Source organism: Bombina bombina, chromosome 1 (genome assembly GCF_027579735.1).
Source record: "Bombina bombina isolate aBomBom1 chromosome 1, aBomBom1.pri, whole genome shotgun sequence".
Classification (NCBI taxonomy): Eukaryota; Metazoa; Chordata; class Amphibia; order Anura; family Bombinatoridae; genus Bombina; species Bombina bombina.
Window position 1 is genome coordinate 549,182,037 of NC_069499.1, and position 24,932 is coordinate 549,206,968.

Sequence of the window (24,932 nt, forward strand, 5' to 3'; positions counted from 1 at the left end):
ACCAATTCGTCTTGACAAGAGCAGAGAGAGCCGACGGACAGCTGGGTGAGTCAGTAGAAGCAACTTTGTTAAAATTCCTAATCATATTATTGAACAGTGCAAAGAAATGACACTTACATTTATTACTTAACACGCTTCCTACTAAATGGACTATTTGGTGCCTACACAGCAAGTGACTTTTTAGTTGGAAATTATATCCCAGGGATATCTTCTGGACTTCAAAGCTTCCCCCCCCAAAAGGGAGATTTCACCTTTCACAATTATCTGCAAACCAGATAAAGAGAGAGGCATTCTTACACTGTGTACGAGACCTCCTAGTTATGGGAGTGATCCATCCAGTTCCAAAGGAGGGACAGGGTTTTTACTCAAATCTGTTTGTGGTTCCCAAAAAAGAGGGAACCTTCAGACCAATTTTGGATCTAAAGATCTTAAACAATTTCCTCAGAGTTCCATCATTCAAGATGGAAACTATTTGTACCATCCTACCTATGATCCAGGAGGGTCAATATATGACTACAGTGGATTTAAAGGATGCTTATCTTCACATTCCGATAACAAAGATCATCATCGGTTTCTCAGGTTTGCCTTTCTAGACAGGCATTACCAGTTTGTAGCTCTTCCCTTTGGATTAGCTACAGCCCCAAGAATCTTTACGAAGGTTCTAGGGTCGCTTCTGGCGGTCCTAAGGCCGCGGGGCATAGCAGTGGCCCCTTATTTAGACAACATCCTGATACAGGCGTCAAACTTCCAAATTGCCAAGTCTCATATGGACGTAGTACTGGCATTTCTGAGATCGCATGGGTGGAAAGTGAACGAGGAAAAGAGTTCTCTATCCCCACTCACAAGAGTTTACTTCCTAGGGACTCTGATAGATTCTGTAGAAATGAAAATTTACCTGACGGAGTCCAGGTTATCAAAGCTTCTAAATTCCTGCCGTGTTCTTCATTCCATTCCGCGCCCTTTTGGTGGCTCAGTGCATGGAAGTAATCGGCTTTCATCCGGGAGAGTGGGAACTCCATCCGGAGGTGTTTGCACAATTGTTTCATCGTTGGGGCAAACCAGAAATGGATCTCATGGCATCTCGCTAGAACGCCAAGCTTCCTTGTTATGGATCCAGGTCCAGGGATCCCAAGGCGACGCTAATAGATGCTCTAGCAGAGCCCTGGTCTTTCAACCTGGCTTATGTGTTTCCACCGTTTCCTTTGCTCCCTCGACTGATTGCCAAGGTCAAGCAGGAGAGAGCATCAGTGATTTTGATAGCGCCTTCGTGGCCATGCAGGACCTGGTATGCAGATCTGGTGGACATGTCATCCTTTCCACCATGGACTCTGCCTCTGAGACAGGACCTTCTACTTTAGGGTCCTTTCAACCATCCAAATCTAATTTCTCTGAGACTGACTGCCTGGAGATTGAACGCTTGATTTTATCAAAGCGTGGCTTCTCCGAGTCAGTCATTGATACCTTAATACAGGCACGAAAGCCTGTCACCAGGAAAATTTACCATAAAATATGGCGTACATATCTTTATTGGTGTGAATCCAAGGGTTAGGATTCCCAGGATATTATCTTTTTTCCAAGATGGTTTGGAAAAAGGATTGTCAGCTAGTTCCTTAAAAGGACAGATTTCTGCTCTGTCTATTCTTTTGCACAAGCGTCTGGCAGATGTTCCAGATGTTCAGGCATTTTGTCAGGCTTTGGTTAGAATCAAGCCTGTGTTTAAACCTGTTGTTCCCCCATGGAGCTTAAATTTGGTTCTTAAGGTTCTTCAAGGAGTTCCGTTTGAACCTCTTCATTCCATAGATATCAAACTTTTATCTTGGAAAGTTCTGTTTTTGGTAGCTATTTCCTCGGCTCGTAGAGTCTCCGAGTTATCTGCTTTACAATGTGATTCTCCTTATCTGATCTTCCATACGGATAAGGTAGTCCTGCGTACCAAACCTGGGTTTTTACCTAAGGTGGTACCTAACAAGAATATCAATCAAGAGATTGTTGTTCCATCCTTGTGTCCTAATCCTTCTTCAAAGAAGGAACGTCTATTACACAATCTGGACGTGGTTCGTGCTTTAAAGTTTTACTTACAAGCTACTAAAGATTTTTGTCAAACATCTGCTTTGTTTGTTGTCTACTCTGGACAGAGGAGAGGTCAAAAGGCTTCGGCAACCTCTCTTTCTTTTTGGCTAAGAAGCATAATCCGCTTAGCCTATGAGACTGCTGGCCAGCAGCCTCCTGAAAGGATTACAGCTCATTCTACTAGAGCGGTGGCTTCCACTTGGGCCTTTAAAAATGAGGCTTCTGTTGAACAGATTTGCAAGGCGGCGACTTGGTCTTCGCTTCATACTTTTTCAAAATTCTACAAATTTGATACTTTTGCTTCTTCGGAGGCTATTTTTGGGAGAAAGGTTTTACAGGCGGTGGTACCTTCCGTTTAAGTACCTGCCTTGTCCCTCCCTTCATCCTTGTACTTTAGCTTTGGTATTGGTATCCCACAAGTAATGGATGATCCGTGGACTGGATACACCTTACAAGAGAAAACACAATTTATGCTTACCTGATAAATTTATTTCTCTTGTGGTGTATCCAGTCCACGGCCCGCCCTGTCATTTTAAGGCAGGTAATTTTTTTCATTTAAACTACAGTCACCACTGCACCCTATGGTTTCTCCTTTCTCTGCGTGTTTTCGGTCGAATGACTGGATATGGCAGTTAGGGGAGGAGCTATATAACAGCTCTGCTGTGGGTGTCCTCTTGCAACTTCCTGTTGGGAATGAGAATATCCCACAAGTAATGGATGATCCGTGGACTGGATACACCACAAGAGAAATAAATTTATCTGGTAAGCATAAATTGTGTTTTTCAGATATTTAAACTAATTAGACCTAATCTAATAGCCCTATCACAATAAAAAAGCCCCCCCAAAATAAAAAAAAACCTAGCCTAAACTAACCTACCAATAGCCCTTAAAAGGGCCTTTTGCAGGGCATTGCCCCAAAGAAATCAGCTCTTTTACCTGTAAAAAAAAATACAAACAACCCCCAACAATAAAACCCACCACCCACACCACAAACCCCCCCAAATAAAATCCTAACTAAAAAAAAACAAAGCTCCCCATTGCCCTGAAAAGGGCATTTGTATGGGCATTGCCCTTAAAAGGGCATTTAGCTCTTTTTCAATTGCCCAAACCCTAAGCTAAAAATAAAACCCACCCAATAAACCCTTAGAAAAGCCTAACACTAACCCCCGAAGATCGACTTACAGTTTTGAAGACCGGACATCCATCCTCAACAAAGCCGGGAGAAGTCTTCATCCAAGCGGCAAGAAGTCCTCAACGAAACCGGGAGAAGTGGTCCTCCAGACGGGCAGAACTCTTCATCCAGACGGCATCTTCTATCTTCATCCTTTCGGCGCGGAGCGGCTCCATCTACAAGACATCCGGCAAGGAGCATCCTCTTCAATCGAAGTCTTCTTCCCGAATGACGGTTCCTTTATCCAAAATGGCGTCCCTTGAATTCCTATTGGCTGATAGAATTCTATCAGCCATCCGGAATTAAAGGTGAAAAAATCCTATTGGCTGATGCAATTAGCCAATAGGATTGAGCTTCAATCCTATTGGCTGATCCAATAGGATTGAGCTTCAATCCTATTGGCTGATCCAATAGGATTGAGCTTCAATCCTATTGGCTGATCCAATAGGATTGAGCTCCAATCCTATTGGCTGATCCAATAGGATTGAGCTTCAATCCTATTGGCTGATCCAATAGGATTGAGCTCCAATCCTATTGGCTGATCCAATAGGATTGAGCTCCAATCCTATTGGCTGATCCAATAGGATTGAGCTCCAATCCTATTGGCTGATCCAATAGGATTGAGCTCCAATCCTATTGGCTGATCCAATAGGATTGAGCTCCAATCCTATTGGCTGATCCAATAGGATTGAGCTCCAATCCTATTGGCTGATCCAATAGGATTGAGCTCCAATCCTATTGGCTGAATGGATCAGCCAATAGTATTTTTTCACCTTTAATTCCGATTGGCTGATAGAATTCTATCAGGAAAACGGAATTCAAGAGACGCCATCTTGGATGACATAATTTAAAGGAACCTTCATTCGTCGTTAGCCATGGAAAGAAGCGGATGCTCTGCACCGGATGTCTTGAAGATGGACCAGCTCCGCGTCGGAAGGATGAAGAGAGAAGATGCCGTCTGGATGAAGACTTCTGCCTGTCTGGAGGACCACTTCTGCCGGCTTGGATGAAGACTTCTCCTGGCTTCATTGAGGACTTCTTGCCGCTTGGATGAAGACTTCTCCCGGCTTCGTTGAGGATGGATGTCCGGTCTTCAAAATTGTAAGTGGATCTTCGGGGTTTAGTGTAAGGCTTTTTTTTAAGGGTTTATTGGGTGGGTTTTATTATTAGATTAGGGTTTGGGCTGAAAAAGAGCTAAATGCCCTTTTAAGGGCATTGCCCATCCAAATGCCCTTTTCAGGGCAATGGGGAGCTTAGGTTTTTTTAGTTAGGATTTTATTTGGGGGGTTGGTTGTGTGGTGGGTTTTACTGTTGAGGGGTTGTTTGTATTTTTTTTTTTAGTTTAGTTTAAAGTTTTTTTTTTGTTTTTTTTGGGGGGTGGGGGCTTTTTTTTATTTTGACAGGGCTATTAGATTAGGTGTAATTAGTTTAAATATCTGATCATGTATTTTTTTTATTTTGTGTAAATTAGTGTTTTTTTTATATATAATTTAGGTAATTTTATTTAATTTAGGTAATTTATTTAATTGTAGTGTAAGGTTAGGTGTTAGTGTAAGACAGGTTAGGTTTTATTTTACAGGTAAATTTGTATTTATTTTAGGTAGTTAGTAAATAGTTAATAACTATTTAGTAACTATTCTACCTAGTTCAAATAAATACAATAGGAATTATTTAGGTAATGATAGTAAGTTTTATTTAGATTTATTTTAATTATATTTAAGTTAGGGGGTATTAGGGTTAGACTTAGGTTTAGGGGTTAATAACTTTAGTGTAGTAGCGGCGATGTTGGGGGCGGCAGATTAGGGGTTAATAACTTAATGTAGGTTGCGGCGATGTTAGGGACAGCAGATTAGGGGTTAACAATATTTAACTAGTGTTTGCGATGCGGGAGTGCGGCGGTTTACTGGTTAATATGTTTATTCTAGTGGCAGCGATGTTCGGAGCGGCAGATTAGAGGTTAATAAATGTATTTTAGTGTTTGCGATGCAGGAGGGCCTTGGTTTAGGGGTTAATAGGTAGTTTATGGGTATTAGTGTACTTTTTAACACTTTAGTTATGAGTTTTATGCTACAGCTTTGTAACGTAAAACACATAACTACTGACTTTAGATTACTTTATGAATCTTGCTGGATAGGCTGTACCGCTCACTTTTTGGCATCCCAGAAAAAGCTTGTAATATCGGCGCTATGGAAGTCCCATTGAAAAAAGACTTTACGCAAATTGCGTAAGTTAATTTGCGTTACGGCCAAAAAAGTGTGCGGTGCCCCTAAACCTGCAAGACTCGTAATACAAGCGGTAATGAAAAAGCAGCGTTATGAGCCTTAACGCCGCTTTTTCACCCATACCACAAAACTCGTAATCTAGCTGAATGTTCTTTAATAATAAGCAAAAATATACTTTTTTTTACTTTTTTTCAACGTTATATAGGCTATATAAATGGATCATCTGCAAAACATTTATGTAAAGAAAAATCTACTGTACAATGTCCCTTTAAGCAGGAAAGGAAGCGCTATATGTGTGGTGGTATCTCATAACGCTGGAAAAGTTTTCTACTCCTAACAATACACCCACCAATATTACATTTAGCATGAAGAATCGATCTATAGGTAAATAAACCCTTTTTTTCATACAGGTTGATACGTTTCCCTGTTCCCAACACGGTCACTAAGCAATCTGTTCCTAGTGATGAGTTGAACACAACCATGTATTTCCTCTTAGTTTGAATAGTCAATTTCAACAAGTTCAATTTATAATTTTTAATATTTTTAATAATATTATTTCAAATCCATAATACAACACTTTTCAGTTTAATATTCCATTAACACTTTTCTGGTTCTTGTTGAAAGACAAACGTATTTGTTGCTAATGCTATGTAAGATGCATGAGATTTTGTTTGTGTAACCATTTGCATATGTAAAATGTAAACCTTTTCAAATAACTTTGTATTTTCCAGCAATGGATTGAAGATAACTACCCCAGAGGAGCAATTAACATTGATTGCATCAACTCCACATGAAAAGGTAAGAGAACACTTTTTTTCATAAATAATTCAAATGTACCACCTGTTCATGTATAATTATTGTGATCTGTGTAGTCAAGTAGTTCATGATGCCACTAGATAGTAAGTTTTTTTATAAATAAATGTATTCTTGATGAGAGTTATAACTGTTTAAATGCAGCACTAAATACATATAAACATATTTAGTGCTACAGGTACAAATCCCTCAAATCAAGAATTCCAAAATCCAAACTTATTCTAAAACCCAAACTTATTCTGAAATCCCATATTTTTAATTAATATTTATTTTTATGAATACAATTATCAAATAATGACCCCACCTGTAAGTCACAATCTTCTCTGCCTGTTTCTTTGGGTTACTTTTTGTGCTCTAAAATGCAAATAATAGTCTGTATGTTTATTTAAAACAACAAATAGTACCTTTCTGATTGCAGTACTATACTATTTTGGTGCTATGTATATAAAAGTATTTAAAATGATATAAAACAACCTTTATGTTGCCTGTTTAAGCTGACTAATGACAGGTAAATATTGTCTAAATGACATAAAATATTGTTGTTTAAACTTAGTCCTATCTCCTCTCCAAATTGTCCCATTTTACAGATGCAAATATTCCAAAATCTAAACTATTACGAAATCCAAACTATTTTCCGGGTAGTTTTGGATTAAGGGTTTTCTACCTGTATTCTGATATTGATTGATACGAATACAGCCTTAATTTTTGGAACCAGCGCTATATGGTATATTAATTCATTGCATTATAGCTGTGTAAAGAAATTTTATGTCAGACGTCTTTTTACAGCCTCTTACAACAGAGGCCTCCAAAGACACAGATAGGCCAGAATTTGGTATTTAGGTCTATAATCATGTGAGCCAAAATGCATCAGTTCTATGCTTTTTGCTAGAGGAATTCTATTTTTAACATGTTTTCTTGCTTTAAATACAATTGTAAGACTTTTTATATGAGCACCTCTTTAAGTGTTATTACAAAGCAGAATTTAAGGATCTCTCAATTTTATTTTGGGTATAATCAGACTGAACCTGATTAATCCTGCATGTGCCCAAGCATGTTTTTTTTCTAAAATCTTGTAATTCTTTCACTTTACCTTTTTACTCTTTAGACTAAGTGGCTTCGGGCAATTAGTCAGGCAGTGGATCAGGCCTTGAAAGGTATTTCAGAGTCTCCCCCTCCCTCAGGAGGAAGCATTCATATACAGGAACCCCCAATGTCACGCAGTGCCAAGTACACATTTTATAAAGACCCACGACTGAAAGATGCTACTTACAAAGGGCGTTGGTCGTCTGGGAAACCACATGGAAGGTAATTCGTACAGAGAAAATAAAAATGCTAAAAAAACTGTTATGATATTATAAGCCTGCTCTTCATGTATACAAATAATTGCTTTGTTTCTTATCTCACTGTCCAGTAAAACCAAATACTTGTTGACATTAAGGGATAATTGTGTTTCTGATATGTATGTAGGTTTATGCTAAACAAGTTTAAAACATTTTGAACTGCTAAATTGTATTAATATTCTCCAATATGATTTTTTCTCTTGTAAGATGTATCGAGTCCACAGATTCATCCTTACTTGTGGGATATTCTCCTTCCCTACAGGAAGTGGCAAAGAGAGCACCCACAGCAGAGCTGTCTATATAGCTCCTCCCTTAGCTCCACCCCCCAGTCATTCTCTTTGCCTACTCTAAGTACTAGGAAAGGCAGAGTGAGTGTGGTGACAAAAATGTTAGTTTTTTATTTCTCAAGCAAAAGTTTGTTATTTTAAATGGTACCGGTGTGTACTATTTACTCTCTGGCAGAAAAGGGATGAAGATTTCTGCAAGGAGGATGATGATCTTAGCACTTTTTAACTAAGATCCACTGCTGTTCTCACAAGGGTTGAAGAGTACAGGAAAACTTCAGTTGGGGCAACGGTTTGCAGGTTAAACTGCATATGAGGTATGTTCAGTCTATATTTTTCTAGACAGACTGTGTTAATTCTAGAAAAGGCTGGCAATATCCCCATGAGGGAAGGGTAAGCTGTATTCAGACACTTGGATAGGAATTTCAGCTTGCATGAAGGGCTCATTAGTTACTGGTGACACTGTTAGGTAAAAACGTTTTTGTTTATTCAGTAAATGATGCAATTATAACGTTTTTTTTTTAAGGGACTAAAGGGGTCATTGTGGCTTGTTTTAGGGTTTTTTAACCCACATGGTTAATTAAGAGACACTCTGGTGTTTTTCTGTTAGGCGTAAAAAGAAATGCCAAGATACAGCGCTACACTACCCTCAGATGAGGGTTGGGTTGCTAAAGATGGTGTCGACGACTAGGAATGTGTATACATAAAGGTTAATATATAATATTGTGTTACACAAAGAATATATATAAAACCATGTGAAAAAGTACTTAAAAGGTAAAAGATTAAAAACAAAATATATATATATAGGATGTGATATTAAAATGTATTAAACAAACATTTTATTAACATAAACTGACAGTTAAAAATACAGTTAAAAATAGATTCAACAATCTAATGGATTGCCCCATACAATGTCCAAGAAGTTATGTCCTATGTAACATACTAGTGTTTAAGTCCCATACCAAAATGTCCAAAGCAAATGTTCAAGGTTAATATCCAAAAAAAATAAAAATAAAAATGATAATATGTCCAAAGTTGGTGTAAAAATCAAAAAGGTGAAAAAATGTAAAAAATATAAAAAATATATTAAATATTTTATGAAAAGATGAAAAAATGAATAAAAATATATAAAAAATATGAGTTGTGATCAGCAACCCATATGGAAGGAATATAATATATGTGATAGTGAATAATTCTCGTGAGGTGTACACCTAAAAAGTGTGTATAAAAATGTGTGTATATAAAAGGGTGTGGTAAAAAATGTGTCATAAAAAATGTGTCATAAAAAAGGATTCAAAATCCTGGTGAAATAAATAAAGTCCAAATTGCTCCAAAAAAATGTGTATATAATTCCAAGTATTCCAAATGTGAGTGTAGAAAGTGCTGGGTTGATGTTCCTCTTCTTAAAAGGTTATCAAATGTAATGGGATATCCTCCTGTACCTAAAAAGGTGTACAGAAAATAGACACAGTGCAATAAAATCACTTTAGAATGACAGCGTTGGCTATACACTGGTATTGCAGCTCAGAATATATCTGGTGAGTAGAATACTGTTGTTGTCATTCTAAAGTGATTTTATTGCACTATGTCTATTTTCTGTACACTTTTTTAGGTACAGGAGGATATCCCATTACATTTGATAACCTTTTAAGAAGAGGAACATCAACCCAGCACTTTCTACACTCACATTTGGAATACTTGGAATTATATACACATTTTTTTGGAGCAATTTGGACTTTATTTATTTCACCAGGATTTTGAATCCTTTTTTATGACACATTTTTCTTTCATGTAATTAACAAGAGTCCATGAGCTAGTGACGTATGGGATATACATTCCTACCAGGAGGGGCAAAGTTTCCCAAACCTTAAAATGCCTATAAATACACCCCTCACCACACCCACAAATCAGTTTTACAAACTTTGCCTCCAAGGGAGGTGGTGAAGTAAGTTTGTGCTAGATTCTACGTTGATATGCGCTCCGCAGCAAGTTGGAGCCCGGTTTTCCTCTCAGCGTGCAGTGAATGTCAGAGGGATGTGAGGAGAGTATTGCCTATTGAATGCAGTGATCTCCTTCTACGGGGTCTATTTCATAAGGTTCTCTGTTATCGGTCGTAGAGATTCATCTCTTACCTCCCTTTTCAGATCGACGATATACTCTTATATTTACCATTTCCTCTACTGATTCTCGTTTCAGTACTGGTTTGGCTTTCTACAAACATGTAGATGAGTGTCCTGGGGTAAGTAAGTCTTATTTTCTGTGACACTCTAAGCTATGGTTGGGCACTTTATTTATAAAGTTCTAAATATATGTATTCAAACATTTATTTGCCTTGACTCAGAATGTTCAACTTTCCTTATTTCCAGACAGTCAGTTTCATATTTGGGATTATGCTTTAAATTATCATATTTTTTCTTACCTCAAAAAATTTGACTTTTTTCCCTGTGGGCTGTTAGGCTCGCGGGGGCTGAAAATGCTTCATTTTATTGCGTCATTCTTGGCGCGGACTTTTTTGGCGCAAAAATTCTTTTCCGTTTCCGGCGTCATACGTGTCGCCGGAAGTTGCGTCATTTTTTGACGTTATTTTGCGCCAAAAATGTCGGCGTTCCGGATGTGGCGTCATTTTTGGCGCCAAAAAATATGGGCGTCGCTTTTGTCTCCACATTATTTCAGTCTCATTTTTCATTTGCTTCTGGTTGCTAGAAGCTTGATGTTTGGCATTTTTTTCCCATTCCTGAAACTGTCTTATAAGGAATTTGATCTATTTTGCTTTATATGTTGTTTTTTCTCTTACATATTGCAAGATGTCTCACGTTGCATCTGAGCCAGAAGATACTACAGGAAAACCACTGCCTGCTGGATCTACCAAAGCTAAGTGTATCTGCTGTAAACTTTTGGTAGCTATTCCTCCAGCTGTTGTTTGTAATAATTGTCATGACAAACTTGTTAAAGCAGATAATATTTCCTTTAGTGATGTACCATTGCCTGTTGCAGTTCCCTCAACATCTAAGGTGCAGAATGTTCCTGATAACATAAGAGATTTTGTTTCTGAATCCATAAAGAAGGCTTTGTCTGTTATTTCTCCTTCTAGTAAACGTAAAAAGTCTTTTAAATCTTCTCTCTCTACAGATGAATTTTTAAATGAACACCATCATTCTGATTCTTTGGACTCTTCTGGGGGCTTCTTTTGTTCTTCCGACCTGGACTGTAATTTCAACAGATGCAAGTCTCACAGGTTGGGGAGCTGTGTGGGGATCTCTGACGGCACAAGGAGTTTGGGAATCTCAGGAGGTGAGATTACCGATCAATATCTTGGAACTCCGTGCAGTTTTCAGAGCTCTTCAGTTTTGGCCTCTTCTGAAGAGAGAATCGTTCATTTGTTTTCAGACAGACAATGTCACAACTGTGGCATACATCAATCATCAAGGAGGGACTCACAGTCCTCTGGCTATGAAAGAAGTATCTCGAATTTTGGTTTGGGCGGAATCCAGCTCCTGTCTAATCTCTGCGGTTCATATCCCAGGTGTAGACAATTGGGAAGCGGATTATCTCAGTCGCCAAACGTTGCATCCGGGCGAATGGTCTCTTCACCCAGAGGTATTTCTTCAGATTGTTCAATTGTGGGGGCTCCCAGAGATAGATCTGATGGCCTCTCATCTAAACAAGAAACTTCCCAGGTATCTGTCCAGATCCCGGGATCCTCAGGCGGAGGCAGTGGATGCATTATCACTTCCTTGGAAGTATCATCCTGCCTATATCTTTCCGCCTCTAGTTCTTCTTCCAAGAGTAATCTCCAAGATTCTGAGGGAATGCTCGTTTGTTCTGCTAATAGCTCCGGCATGGCCTCACAGGTTTTGGTATGCGGATCTTGTCCGGATAGCATCTTGCCAGCCATGGACTCTTCCGTTAAGACCAGACCTTCTGTCACAAGGTCCTTTTTTCCATCCGGATCTGAAATCCTTAAATTTAAAGGTATGGAGATTGAACGCTTGATTCTTGGTCATAGAGGTTTCTCTGACTCCGTGATTAATACTATGTTACAGGCTCGTAAATCTGTATCTCGAGAGATATATTATAGAGTCTGGAAGACTTATATTTCTTGGTGTCTTTCTCATCATTTTTCTTGGCATTCTTTTAGAATACCGAGAATTTTACAGTTTCTTCAGGATGGTTTAGATAAGGGTTTGTCCGCAAGTTCTTTGAAAGGACAAATCTCCGCTCTTTCTGTTCTTTTTCACAGAAAGATTGCTATTCTTCCTGATATTCATTGTTTTGTACAAGCTTTGGTTCGTATAAAACCTGTCATTAAGTCAATTTCTCCTCCTTGGAGTTTGAATTTGGTTCTGGGAGCTCTTCAAGCTCCTCCGTTTGAACCTATGCATTCATTGGACATTAAATTACTTTCTTGGAAAGTTTTGTTCCTTTTGGCCATCTCTTCTGCTAGAAGAGTTTCTGAATTATCTGCTCTTTCGTGTGAGTCTCCTTTTCTGATTTTTCATCAGGATAAGGCGGTGTTGCGAACTTCTTTTGAATTTTTACCTAAAGTTGTGAATTCCAACAACATTAGTAGAGAAATTGTGGTTCCTTCATTATGTCCTAATCCTAAGAATTCTAAGGAGAAATCATTGCATTCTTTGGATGTTGTTAGAGCTTTGAAATATTATGTTGAAGCTACGAAATCTTTCTGTAAGACTTCTAGTCTATTTGTTATCTTTTCCGGTTCTAGGAAAGGCCAGAAAGCTTCTGCCATTTCTTTGGCATCTTGGTTGAAATCTTTAATTCATCTTGCCTATGTTGAGTCGGGTAAAATTCCACCTCAAAGAATTACAGCTCATTCTACTAGGTCAGTATCTACTTCCTGGGCGTTTAGGAATGAAGCTTCGGTTGACCAGATCTGCAAAGCAGCAACTTGGTCCTCTTTGCATACTTTTACTAAATTCTACCATTTTGATGTATTTTCTTCTTCTGAAGCAGTTTTTGGTAGAAAAGTTCTTCAGGCAGCGGTTTCAGTTTGAATCTTCTGCTTATGTTTTTTGTTAAACTTTATTTTGGGTGTGGATTATTTTCAGCAGGAATTGGCTGTCTTTATTTTATCCCTCCCTCTCTAGTGACTCTTGTGTGGAAAGATCCACATCTTGGGTAGTCATTATCCCATACGTCACTAGCTCATGGACTCTTGTTAATTACATGAAAGAAAACATAATTTATGTAAGAACTTACCTGATAAATTCATTTCTTTCATATTAACAAGAGTCCATGAGGCCCACCCTTTTTTGTGGTGGTTATGATTTTTTTGTACAAAGCACAATTATTCCAATTCCTTATTTTATATGCTTCGCACTTTTTTTCTTATCACCCCACTTCTTGGCTATTCGTTAAACTGATTTGTGGGTGTGGTGAGGGGTGTATTTATAGGCATTTTAAGGTTTGGGAAACTTTGCCCCTCCTGGTAGGAATGTATATCCCATACGTCACTAGCTCATGGACTCTTGTTAATATGAAAGAAATGAATTTATCAGGTAAGTTCTTACATAAATTATGTTTTTACCACACCCTTTTATATACACACATTTTTATACACACTTTTTAGGTGTACACCTCACGAGAATTATTCACTATCACATATATTATATTCCTTCCATATGGGTTGCTGATCACAACTCATATATTTTTTATATATTTTTATTCATTTTTTCATCTTTTCATAAAATATTTAATATATTTTTTACATTTTTTCACCTTTTTGATTTTTACACCAACTTTGGACATATTATCATTTTTATTTTTATTTTTTTTGGATATTAACCTTGAACATTTGCTTTGGACATTTTGGTATGGGACTTAAACACTTGTATGTTACATAGGACATAACTTCTTGGACATTGTATGGGGCAATCCATTAGATTGTTGAATCTATTTTTAACTGTATTTTTAACTGTCAGTTTATGTTAATAAAATGTTTGTTTAATACATTTTAATATCACATCCTATATATATATTTTTTGTTTTTAATCTTTTACCTTTTAAGTACTTTTTCACATGGTTTTATATATATTCTTTGTGTAACACAATATTATATATTAACCTTTATGTATACACATTCCTAGTCGTGGACACCATCTTTAGCAACCCAACCCTCATCTGAGGGTAGTGTAGCGCTGTATCTTGGCATTTCTTTTTACTCTTAACTTTTGGAGTCTGGTTGGGAGACTCCGCCTATATCAGATATAGCTTGTATGGTATTATTGTGGCGCTGATAGATATACATTCATTTGAACTTCAAATCCCCCGTTTTTCTGTTAGGCCTCAAAACATCGAGTGAGGTGGGAGGGGCCTATTTTCGCGCCTCAGTTGCGCAGTTTCTTTTCCTCAGAGACATCTAACTGCTTCTCCTGAGGTTCCTGCTGTGTTTGAGGGCTGTAAAATACGTTTTTTTCCCACAAATCGTTCTGAAGGGCAGGTAGGCGCCACAGCAGAGCTTTGGCAAGGTGCTGAAAGTCTTTTTTACCGGTTTTTACGTTTTTTCAATCCGGTTTTGCCATTAAGGGTTTATTTGTTTATTTGCATAGCTGTGCAAAGTTACTAAGGCTATATGATACTACTGTAAAAAGTTCGTTAAGTTTACTGCTTTTTTACACTGTTTTGCAGAATTTGTGCAGTTTTTTTTCTCTTAAAGGCACAGTACCGTTTTATTTCTAAGTGTTATTTACTTTGATTACAGTGTTTTCCAAGCTTGCTTGTTACATTACTAGCCTGTTTAACATGTCTGACACCAAGGAAAATCCTTGTTCAATAAGTTTGGAAGCCATTGTGGAACCCCCTCTTAGAATGTGTCCCAATTGTACTGATATGTCTATAAACTATAAAGAACATATATTAGCACTTAAAAGTAGAGCAATAGATGATTCTCAGTCAGAAGTAAATGAGGGTTCGCAATCTAGCTCTCCCCAAGTGTCACAACCAATAACGTCTGCACAAGTGACGCCAAGTACCTCTAGTGCGTCAAATTCATTTACTTTACAAGACATGGCCACAGTTATGAATACAACCCTCACAGAGGTTTTTTCCAAACTGCCTGGTTTACAAGGAAAGCGGGACAGCTCTGGGTTAAGGAAAAATGCTGAGCAGTCTGACGCTTTAGTAGCCGTATCTGATATGCCCTCACAATGCTCTGAAGTAGGGGTGAGGGATTTGTTATCTGAGGGAGAAATTTCTGATTCAGGAAAGACGCTTCCTCAGACAGATTCTGATATGACGGCCTTTAAATTTAAGCTTGAACACCTCCGCTTATTGCTCAGGGAGGTATTAGCGACTCTAGATGATTGTGACCCTATAGTGGTCCCAGAGAAATTGTGTAAGATGGATAAATACTTAGAAGTTCCTGTTTACACTGATGTTTTTCCAGTCCCTAAGAGGATTGTGAATATTTTTGCTAAGGAGTGGGATAGACCAGGTATTCCGTTCACTCCCCCTCCTGTTTTTAAGAAAATGTTTCCCATATCTGACACCATGCGGGACTCGTGGCAGACAGTTCCTAAGGTGGAGGGAGCTATTTCTACTCTGTCTAAGCGTACAACTATACCTATTGAAGACAGTTGTGCTTTCAAAGATCCTATGGATAAAAAATTAGAGGGTCTCCTGAAGAAAATTTTTGTTCATCAAGGTTTTCTTCTTCAATCTATTGCGTGGGTTGTTCCTGTAACTACTGCAACTGCTTTCTGGTTTGAGGCTCTAGAAGAGGCTCTTCAGATGGAGACTCCATTAGAGGAAATTATGGACAGAATTAAGGCCCTTAAAGGGCCACTGTAAGTAAATATTTTCTGTGCCTGTTACTAACTAACTACCCCAAATACGCTTTTTATCATTAGCATTTCATTAACATATCTCTACCGTATATCAGAAATCTTGTCTGCAAACTTAATTGTTTTCCAAACCCACTCCGTGGGTATCCTTTGCTCTGTACCAATCCGTTTACAATACCTAGGTTTCAAAATGGCGCTTTAAACACAAAGTTATTGGTTTAAGTATTTTGAACACTCAGTGCTGAAAATAGTGGGCAGGATAACGTGACATCATCAGCGAATAAAAGATATAACTTTTAGAACGTTATGAAACTTCGTTTTGGAGAAAATATAGGTCAGTAGGTTTTAATTAATGTTTATTAACTTTAATATGTTAGTTGTTTAGCTTAAAAATTATAACAGAAAGTAATCCTTTAAGTTGGCTAATTCTTTTATTACAGATGCCGTTTTTCAACTGGCTAAATTAGCGGCAAAGAATTCAGATTTTGCCATTTTAGCACGCAGGGCGTTATGGCTTAAATCCTGGTCTGCTGATGTGTGATCTAAATCTAAACTTTTGAACATCCCTTTCAAAGGAAAGACCCTATTCGGGCCTGAACTGAAAGAGATTATTTCAGGCATCTCTGGAGGGAAAGGTCATGCCCTCCCTCAGGATAGATCAAATAAGATGAGGACCAAACAAAATAATTTTCGTTCCTTTCGGAACTTCAAGAGTGGTCCCGCTTCAGCTTCCTCTGCTGCAAAGCAAGAGGGGAATTTTGCCCAATCCAAGTCAGTCTGGAGACCTAACCAGGCTTGGAACAAGGGTAAACACGCCAAGAAGCCTGCAGCTGCCTCTAAGACAGCATGAAGGGGTAGCCCCCGATCCGGGACCGGATCTAGTAGGGGGCAGACTCTCTCTCTTAGCTCAGGCTTGGGCAAGAGATGTTCACGATCCCTGGGCTTTAAAAATTGTGTCCCGGGGATATCTTCTGGATTTCAAAGACTCCCTTCCAAGGGGGAGATTTCACATTTCTCGATTGTCTGTAAACCAGACAAAGAGAGAGGCATTCTTACGCTGTGTAGAAGACCTACATACCATGGGGGTGATCCGCCCAGTCCCAAAAGAGGAACAGGGGCTAGGATTTTACTCAAACCTGTTTGTGGTTCCCAAAAAAGAGGGAACTTTCAGACCAATCTTGGATCTCAAAATTCTAAACAAGTTCCTCAAGGTTCCATCATTCAAGATGGAGACTATTCGGACTATTCTACCTCTGATCCAGGAGGGTCAATATATGACCACCGTAGACTTAAAGGATGCGTATCTACACATTCCTAATCACAGAGATCATCATCGATTACTCAGATTCGCCTTTCTAAACAGGCATTACCAGTTTGTGGCCCTCCCCTTCGGGTTGGCCACGGCTCCCAGAATTTTCACAAAGGTGCTAGGGTCCCTTCTGGCGGTTCTACGACCACGGGGCATAGCAGTGGCGCCTTATCTGGACGACATCTTAATTCAGGCGTCAACTTTCCACCTAACCAAGTCTCACACAGACATCGTGTTGGCTTTTCTGAGATCTCACGGGTGGAAGGTGAACATAAATAAAGAGTTCTCTCTTCCCTCTTACAAGAGTTTCCTTCCTAGGGACTCTGATAGACTCGGTAGAAATGAAAATATTTCTGACGGAGGTCAGAAAATCAAAGCTCTTAACCACTTGCCGAGCTCTTCATTCCATTCCTTGGCCATTAGTGGCTCAGTGTATGGAGGTAATCGGACTCATGGTAGCGGCAATGGACATAGTTCCTTTTGCCCGCCTACACCTCAGACCACTACAACTATGCATGCTCAAACAGTGGAATGGGGATTATGCAGATTTGTCTCCTCAACTGCATCTGGACCGGGAGACCAGAGATTCTCTTCTCTGGTGGTTGTCTCAGGACCACCTGTCTCAGGGAATGTGTTTCCGCAGGCCAGAGTGGCTCATTGTAATGACCGATGCCAGCCTGCTAGGCTGGGGTGCAGTCTGGAACTCCCTGAAAGCACAGGGCTTATGGTCTCGGGAGGAATCTCTTCTTCCGATAAATATTCTAGAACTGAGAGCGATATTCAATGCGCTTCAGGCGTGGCCTCAGATTGCTGCGGCCAAATTCATCAGGTTTCAGTCGGACAACATCACGACTGTAGCCTATATCAATCATCAAGGAGGAACAAGGAGTTCTCTAGCGATGATGGAGGTAACCAAAATAATCTGATGGGCAGAGGATCACTCTTGCCATCTCTCAGCAATCCACATCCCAGGAGTAGAGAATTGGGAGGCGGATTTCCTAAATCGTCAGACTTTTTTCCTAAGTCGTGGGAACTCCATCCGGAGGTATTTGCCCAGCTGATACAGCTATGGGGCACACCAGAATTGGATCTGATGGTGACCCGTCAGAATGCCAAACTTCCTCGTTACGGGTCCAGGTCCCGGGATCCCAAGGCGGTACTGATAGATGCTCTAGCAGTGCCTTGGTCCTTCAATCTGGCCTATGTATTTCCACCGTTTCCTCTCCTCCCACGTCTGGTTACCAGAATAAAGCAGGAGAGAGCTTCGGTGATTCTGATAGCACCTGTGTGGCCACGCAGGACTTGGTATGCAGACCTAGTGGACATGTCCTCGGTTCTACCGTGGACTTTGCCAATGAGGCGGGACCTTCTAATCCAAGGTCCGTTCACGCATCCAAATCTAATTTCTCTGCATCTGACTGCTTGGAGATTGAACGCCTGATTCTATCGAAGCGTGGTTTCTCTGAGTCGGTCATTGATACCCTGATTCAGGCTAGAAAGCCTGTCACCAGGAAGATCTATCATAAGATTTGGAGCAAATATCATTATTGGTGTGAATCCAAAGGTTACTCGTGGAGTAAGATTAGGATTCTTAGAATATTGTCTTTTCTCCAAGAAGGTTTGGAGAAGGGATTATCAGCTAGTTCCTTAAAAGAACAAATATCTGCTTTGTCTATTCTTCTACACAAACGTCTGGCAGATGTCCCAGACGTTCGAGCATTTAGTCAGGCTTTGGTCAGAATCAAGCCTGTATTTAAACCTGTTGCTGCGCCATGGAGCCTAAACTTAGTTCTTAAAGTTCTTCAAGGGGTTCCGTTTGAACCTATGCATTCCATGGATATTAAGCTTCTATCTTGGAAAGTTTTGTTTTTAGTAGATATCTCTTCGGCTCGAAGAGTTTCTGAGCTATCTGCTTTACATTGTGATTCCCCTTATCTTGTTTTCCATGCAGATAAGGTGGTTTTGCGTACCAAACCTGGGTTTCTTCCTAAGGTTGTTTCTAATAAGAATATCAATCAAGAGATTGTTATTCCTTCACTGTGTCCTAATCCTTCATCAAAGAAGGAACGTCTGTTGCACAATCTTGATGTGGTTCGTGCTTTAAAGTTCTACTTACAAGTAACTAAGGATTTCTGTCAAACATCTTCATTGTTTGTTGTTTATTCTGGTAAGCGGAGAGGTCAAAAGGCTACGGCTACCTCTCTTTCCTTTTGGCTGAAAAGCATCATCCGTTTGGCCTATGAGACTGCTGGACAGCAGCCTCCTGAAAGAATTACTGCTCATTCTACTAGAGCTGTGGCTTCCACATGGGCTTTTAAAAATGAGGCTTCTGTTGAACAGATTTGTAAAGCGGCGACTTGGTCTTTGCTTCATACTTTTTCCAAATTTTACAAATTTGATACTTTTGCTTCTTCGAAGGCTATTTTTGGGAGAAAGGTTCTACAAGCAGTGGTGTCATCCGTTTAAGGTCCCTGTCTTGTCCCTCCCTTCATCCGTGTCCTAAAGCTTTGGTATTGGTATCCCACAAGTAAGGATGAATCCGTGGACTCGATACATCTTACAAGAGAAAACATAATTTATGTTTACCTGATAAATTTATTTCTCTTGTGATGTATCGAGTCCACGGCCCGCCCTGTTTATTAAGACAGGCATATATATATTTTTATTTTAAAACTTTCAGTCACCACTGCACCCTATAGTTTTTCCTTTTTCTTCCTAGCCTTCGGTCGAATGACTGGGGGGTGGAGCTAAGGGAGGAGCTATATAGACAGCTCTGCTGTGGGTGCTCTCTTTGCCACTTCCTGTAGGGAAGGAGAATATCCCACAAGTAAGGATGAATCCGTGGACTTGTATTTTGTATATAATGACTATTTTAAATGTAGTGCTATTGTCATGAAAATACAAGTAAAATTCTAAACATGCAACTATATATTTTTTGTTTTTTTTATTTGCTCTTCTTAGAGGAGTGATGATCTGGCCAGATGGTAGACAATACTCAGGCACTTTTCGGAATGGCCTGGAAGATGGGTAAGCCGCCATCAAGCAGAAATCATGTTTTGTTCCTTGCACACTAGGTTTTGATACATCTGATCCGCTTTTATTTGCAGATACGGAGAATGTGACATCCCAAACAAAGCATTGAATAAGAACGATCGCTATCTGGGACATTGGAAAGATGGTAAAATGTGTGGCCAAGGAACATACTGGTAAATGTCTACTAAAACCATACTTTCCCAAAAGTCTAAACTCTCTATATGTAATCAACCCTAAATGCATTTAAACGCCTTTGTCATATTCTTTTAGTTTTTTAAATATATATTCATATATATATCTGTATATATCTATACCTATATATAATAATAATTATACACCTAGAGTGTAAGTTTCCATGGGAATTTGTTTGTTAAATTTTGTTTAATATTGTAATGTCTAACCGTTGTACTTTTATCTCTGTACTCATGGACAGCGCTGCGGAATCTGTTGGCGCTTTATAAATAAAGAATAACAATATAGTAAAGATCCGCACTCACTGGACTTGTGTCAATTGTGATATTTATTATAGTGACGTTTCGGAGCAACAATGCCCCTTCTTTAGACCAACGGGACATTGTTGTTCCGAAACATCACTATAATAAATATCACAATTCACACAAGTCCAGTGAGTGTGGATCTTAACTATATTGGATACAGTTTATTTTTTCTGACACCCTGGCAGTCGCTGTTTCTTTTGAGATGTGAGTGCAAATCCACCTGACTGTTCCTTGGTGTGTGTACTTGTGTATATATGTGTGTGTGTGTATATATATATATAGTGTGTGTACTTGTGTATATATGTGTGTGTGTGTATATATGTGTATACATATATATATATATATATATATATATATATATATATGTATATATATATATATATATATAGTGTGTGTACTTGTGTATATATATGTGTGTGTGTGTATACACATATATATATATATATATATATATATATATATATATATATATATATATATATATATATATATATATAGTGTGTGTATATATGTGTGTGTGTGTGTGTATATATGTGTATACATATATATATATATATATATAGTGTGTGTACTTGTGTATATATATGTGTGTGTGTATATGTATATATATATATATATATATATATATATATATATAGTGTGTGTATATATGTGTGTGTGTGTGTGTGTGTGTGTGTATATATGTGTATACATATATATATATATATATAGTGTGTGTACTTGTGTGTATATATATGTGTGTGTGTATACATATATATATATATATATATATATATAGCTTGAGATTTAGAAATTACAGCGGACGACTTAGAAATTTGACTTCTTCCTATCTTTAAAGGGACCCTGAAGTCAAAATTAAACTTTCATGATTCAGATAGAGCATGCAATTTAATACAACTTTCCAATTTACTTCAATTAACAAAATGTGCACAGTTGTTTTATATTTACACTTTTTGAGTCACCAGCTCCTACGGCCAGAATTCACAGAATATACATATATGCATTTGTGAGTGGCTGATGGCTGTCACAGGGTGAGTGGAAATAGACATAACTAAAAATTGTCAGAAAAAAAATCTACTACTCATCTGAAGTTCAGACTAAGTGCTATTGTATTGCCTTTTTATCATGAATTTGTTCATTATGCAAATATACTGTATTTACTGGTCCTTTAACATTCAGTGAACTAGTAACTTTTTTCTCTCTGGGAAAGTAGCTTTTGACCCCTGACTAGTAAACATAGATAGATACCATCAAATATATGTAGAAATATGTATTTATGAATAAATGGAGCATATTCTGCTATGTGGAGAACATTGGAATGTGAAATATTAATATTTTCATATCAGGTTATATGCACACTTTAGAAAATGTGATCAGTTTGCACAGAAGTAGGGTTTTTTCTCGCATTTTACACTCCTTCGAAGTCTATGGCGAATACATTAACACAATTGTTATATTCTAAGTTCTGCTTTTTGCGCGCGTAGGGTTAGTGCGTGAGGGCAAACTTTTTACTTTCAACTTGTAATATGTGCGCTGCCTGACATTGTGCAAAAAACTTACTTCTAGCTGAGTTAGTACATATATTTGATGGTATCTATCTATGTTTACTAGTCATATACATATATATTTAAAAATGCTGCGCTACTTACCCCCTTTGCTGCCCAGAACGAGGCCCCATAGGAGCCTATGAAAGTGCACTCTCGTGAGCACAATGCTACACTCACGTGGTGGAGTGAGATGTCAGAGCATTACAGGATTTTCATTGTTAGATTTAGCAGATGTTATAGGGGGCTTTATACTTTATTTTTAATGTATGGTTTCCTAGTGTGATAATGTATTCTTATTCTCTTTACTTGAGTGTTTAGGACAGTAATAAACCTTTGAGCAACTTTGAATAGCTGTTATCTCTCCTATTAACCATCCGACTGATTTTTAATTTGATTTCTATGAGTATGTCACCTTTTTTGTTCTTTTTGTTTAGAATAATTAGCATTTGTAGACCCCCTTGCACAGGAGGGTGTACACTATTTTAATTTAACCCTCTGCACTAACTATACATTAATTCTCTTAGAAGCTGGTGTAGCATTTCAACATTTACAGCTATAGTCATGGAAAAGAAAATGACTCCTTCAGACTTGTCCCTCCATACTCTTAGCATTATGAAGGTGTCAGTTTGTATGTTGGTTCATAAGCAACAGTTAAAAGGATATAAAAGTCAAAATTAAAACGTGCATAAATGCATTTAAATTTTTCAAAAACATATTTTTGTAGTATACTTCAGTTACCAAAAGTGCCTCTAGTAGAAGTTATTACTGTTTTAAGTGTGACTAAAGAATTTTGGCTTTTACTCAGATTAAACAGAAATAGACCCTTTGTTTTTTTTATTATTTACCTATTAAAGCTATATATTTTTGAAGTAGACAACCCAAGGTATCCATCTAGGCTCACGATCATTTAAAAATACAAAATAAGAAGTTAATTTTTTTTCTCAACTTTTAGGTTTCTCTTCCACCTCCACTGGTCAATACCATCTTTCCAATTTACTTATTTGATCAATTTTGCTTAGTTATCTTGTACCCTTTGTTAAAAAGTAATTCTAGGTGAGGTCAAGAGCCATTAAAGGGACAGTCAACACCAGAATTGTTGTTGTTTAAAAATATAGATAATGTCCTTATTACCTATTCCCCAGTTTTGCATAACCAACAGTTATATTAATACAGGTTTTACCTCTGTAATTACCTTGTATCTAAGCCTCTGCAAACTGCCCCCTTATTTCAGTTCTTTTGACACACTTGCATTTTAGCCAATCAGTGCTTACTCCTAGGTAACTTCACGTGCGTGAGCTCAATGTTATCTATCTGACACATATGAACTAACGCCCTCTAGTGGTGAAAAACTGTCAAAATGCATTCAGATTAGAGGCGGCCATCAAGGTCAAAGAAATTAGCAGATAAACCTCCTAGGTTTAGCTTTCAACTAGGAATACCAAGAGAACAAAGCAAAATTGGTGAATAAAAGTAAATTGGAAAGTTGTTTAAAATGACATGCCCTGTTTGAATCATGAAAGTTTTTTTTGGACTTGACTGTCCCTTTAAGCTATACATAGTAAAATATACTGCTGCTGCAGAATTTTAGACCATGTATAGCAGCAAAGCTTGCAACTATGTATAACATTGTTACATACACTGATGCCAAATGGTTAAGTACATGTGCACGCTCCTGAGCTCTCCTAGGAGTACTCTTTTACAGAGGATACCCAGAGAACTAGCAAAATTGATATAAGTAAATTGGAAAGTTGTTTAAAATTATATGCTCTAGTCTAACCAACCCATTTGTTTAATTTGACTTTACTGTACCTTTAAGATTTAACAGCACATCCTGAGAATTTTTTTTAAATGTTTTTATTGGTTTTCCAAATAAACATATATAGAATAAAACATAACTGTAGGATGAATACTACAGCATAATTGACAATGTAGTAAGGAAGATTATAAACATCTTGTAAAGGCTATTACAACACTGTAGGCCTCTGGAGGGTTCCTTTATGGAATTTCTCTCTTTGTATCCAAGCAAACAGTGAGTTAATGTACAATTTGAATCCTTTATAGTCCATCCATGTATTTACATTCCCTTCAGCACATTCTCAGAACATTTGCTTTCCTTGTATTTTTTTTACTCCACATGTACACAGATCTTTTTGTTCAGAATTGTAACTTTCTTTGCGTTTTGCGTTTTCGTTTTAAATAAAGCCACCATCAGGAGTGGGCATACCCAACTTAATGGAATATTACCAGGCCTCTAGAATAGTTCAAGCTGACCTACTGGGAAAAAATGTAAGGGAAGTTACATGGACAGTAATCAAAGCTGAAATAGGATATGACACCTTCTGATATATTGTGGGATCAGACTATCAAAATGAACAAATTCAAATACAGATCACCAATAACAATGGATTTATTACAAATTTGGAATACCTTAACTAAAACATCAAAACTAATACCAATTCAATCCTTACTAATACTCATAACATTTTTTACTGCCCTTGGAGCACCAGAGGAGACTAGGGAAATGGGAAAATAAAGGGCTGTATAAAGTGGTAGACTTCCTAAACGGTACAGATGTACTCTCCTTTAACCAGATACAGGACAGGATTCAACCATATAAGTTACATTGTTTTTTATATCTGCAGTTATCTTCCGCCATCACTAAATATATAGCACATAAACCTGCCCAACCATTTACCACCCTAGAACGCATTTGCAGCTCCTCTACTAAGGGTAAGCAACTGATAACTCAAATATACTTATCAATTTAATCCGCTAAATATACTACCAAATCTCCTTTGCTTGAGAGATGGGAGAGCGATACAGGGATGGGATTAAATTTTGTTA

General features: G+C 38.0%; 1 protein-coding gene across 4 annotated transcripts in view; it reads left to right on the plus strand.

Moving 5' to 3' along the window:
• Nucleotides 1-24,932, plus strand: part of ALS2 (alsin Rho guanine nucleotide exchange factor ALS2) — a 558,121-nt gene that overhangs the window by 385,966 nt on the left and 147,223 nt on the right. For all 4 annotated transcript variants that reach the window (XM_053698688.1, XM_053698690.1, XM_053698692.1 and 1 more), the window contains 4 exons: nt 6,195-6,261; nt 7,382-7,581; nt 19,973-20,038; nt 20,119-20,217. In XM_053698688.1, the coding sequence (XP_053554663.1) occupies nt 6,195-6,261; nt 7,382-7,581; nt 19,973-20,038; nt 20,119-20,217 (432 nt within the window). The remainder of the gene's footprint in view (nt 1-6,194; nt 6,262-7,381; nt 7,582-19,972; nt 20,039-20,118; nt 20,218-24,932) is intronic.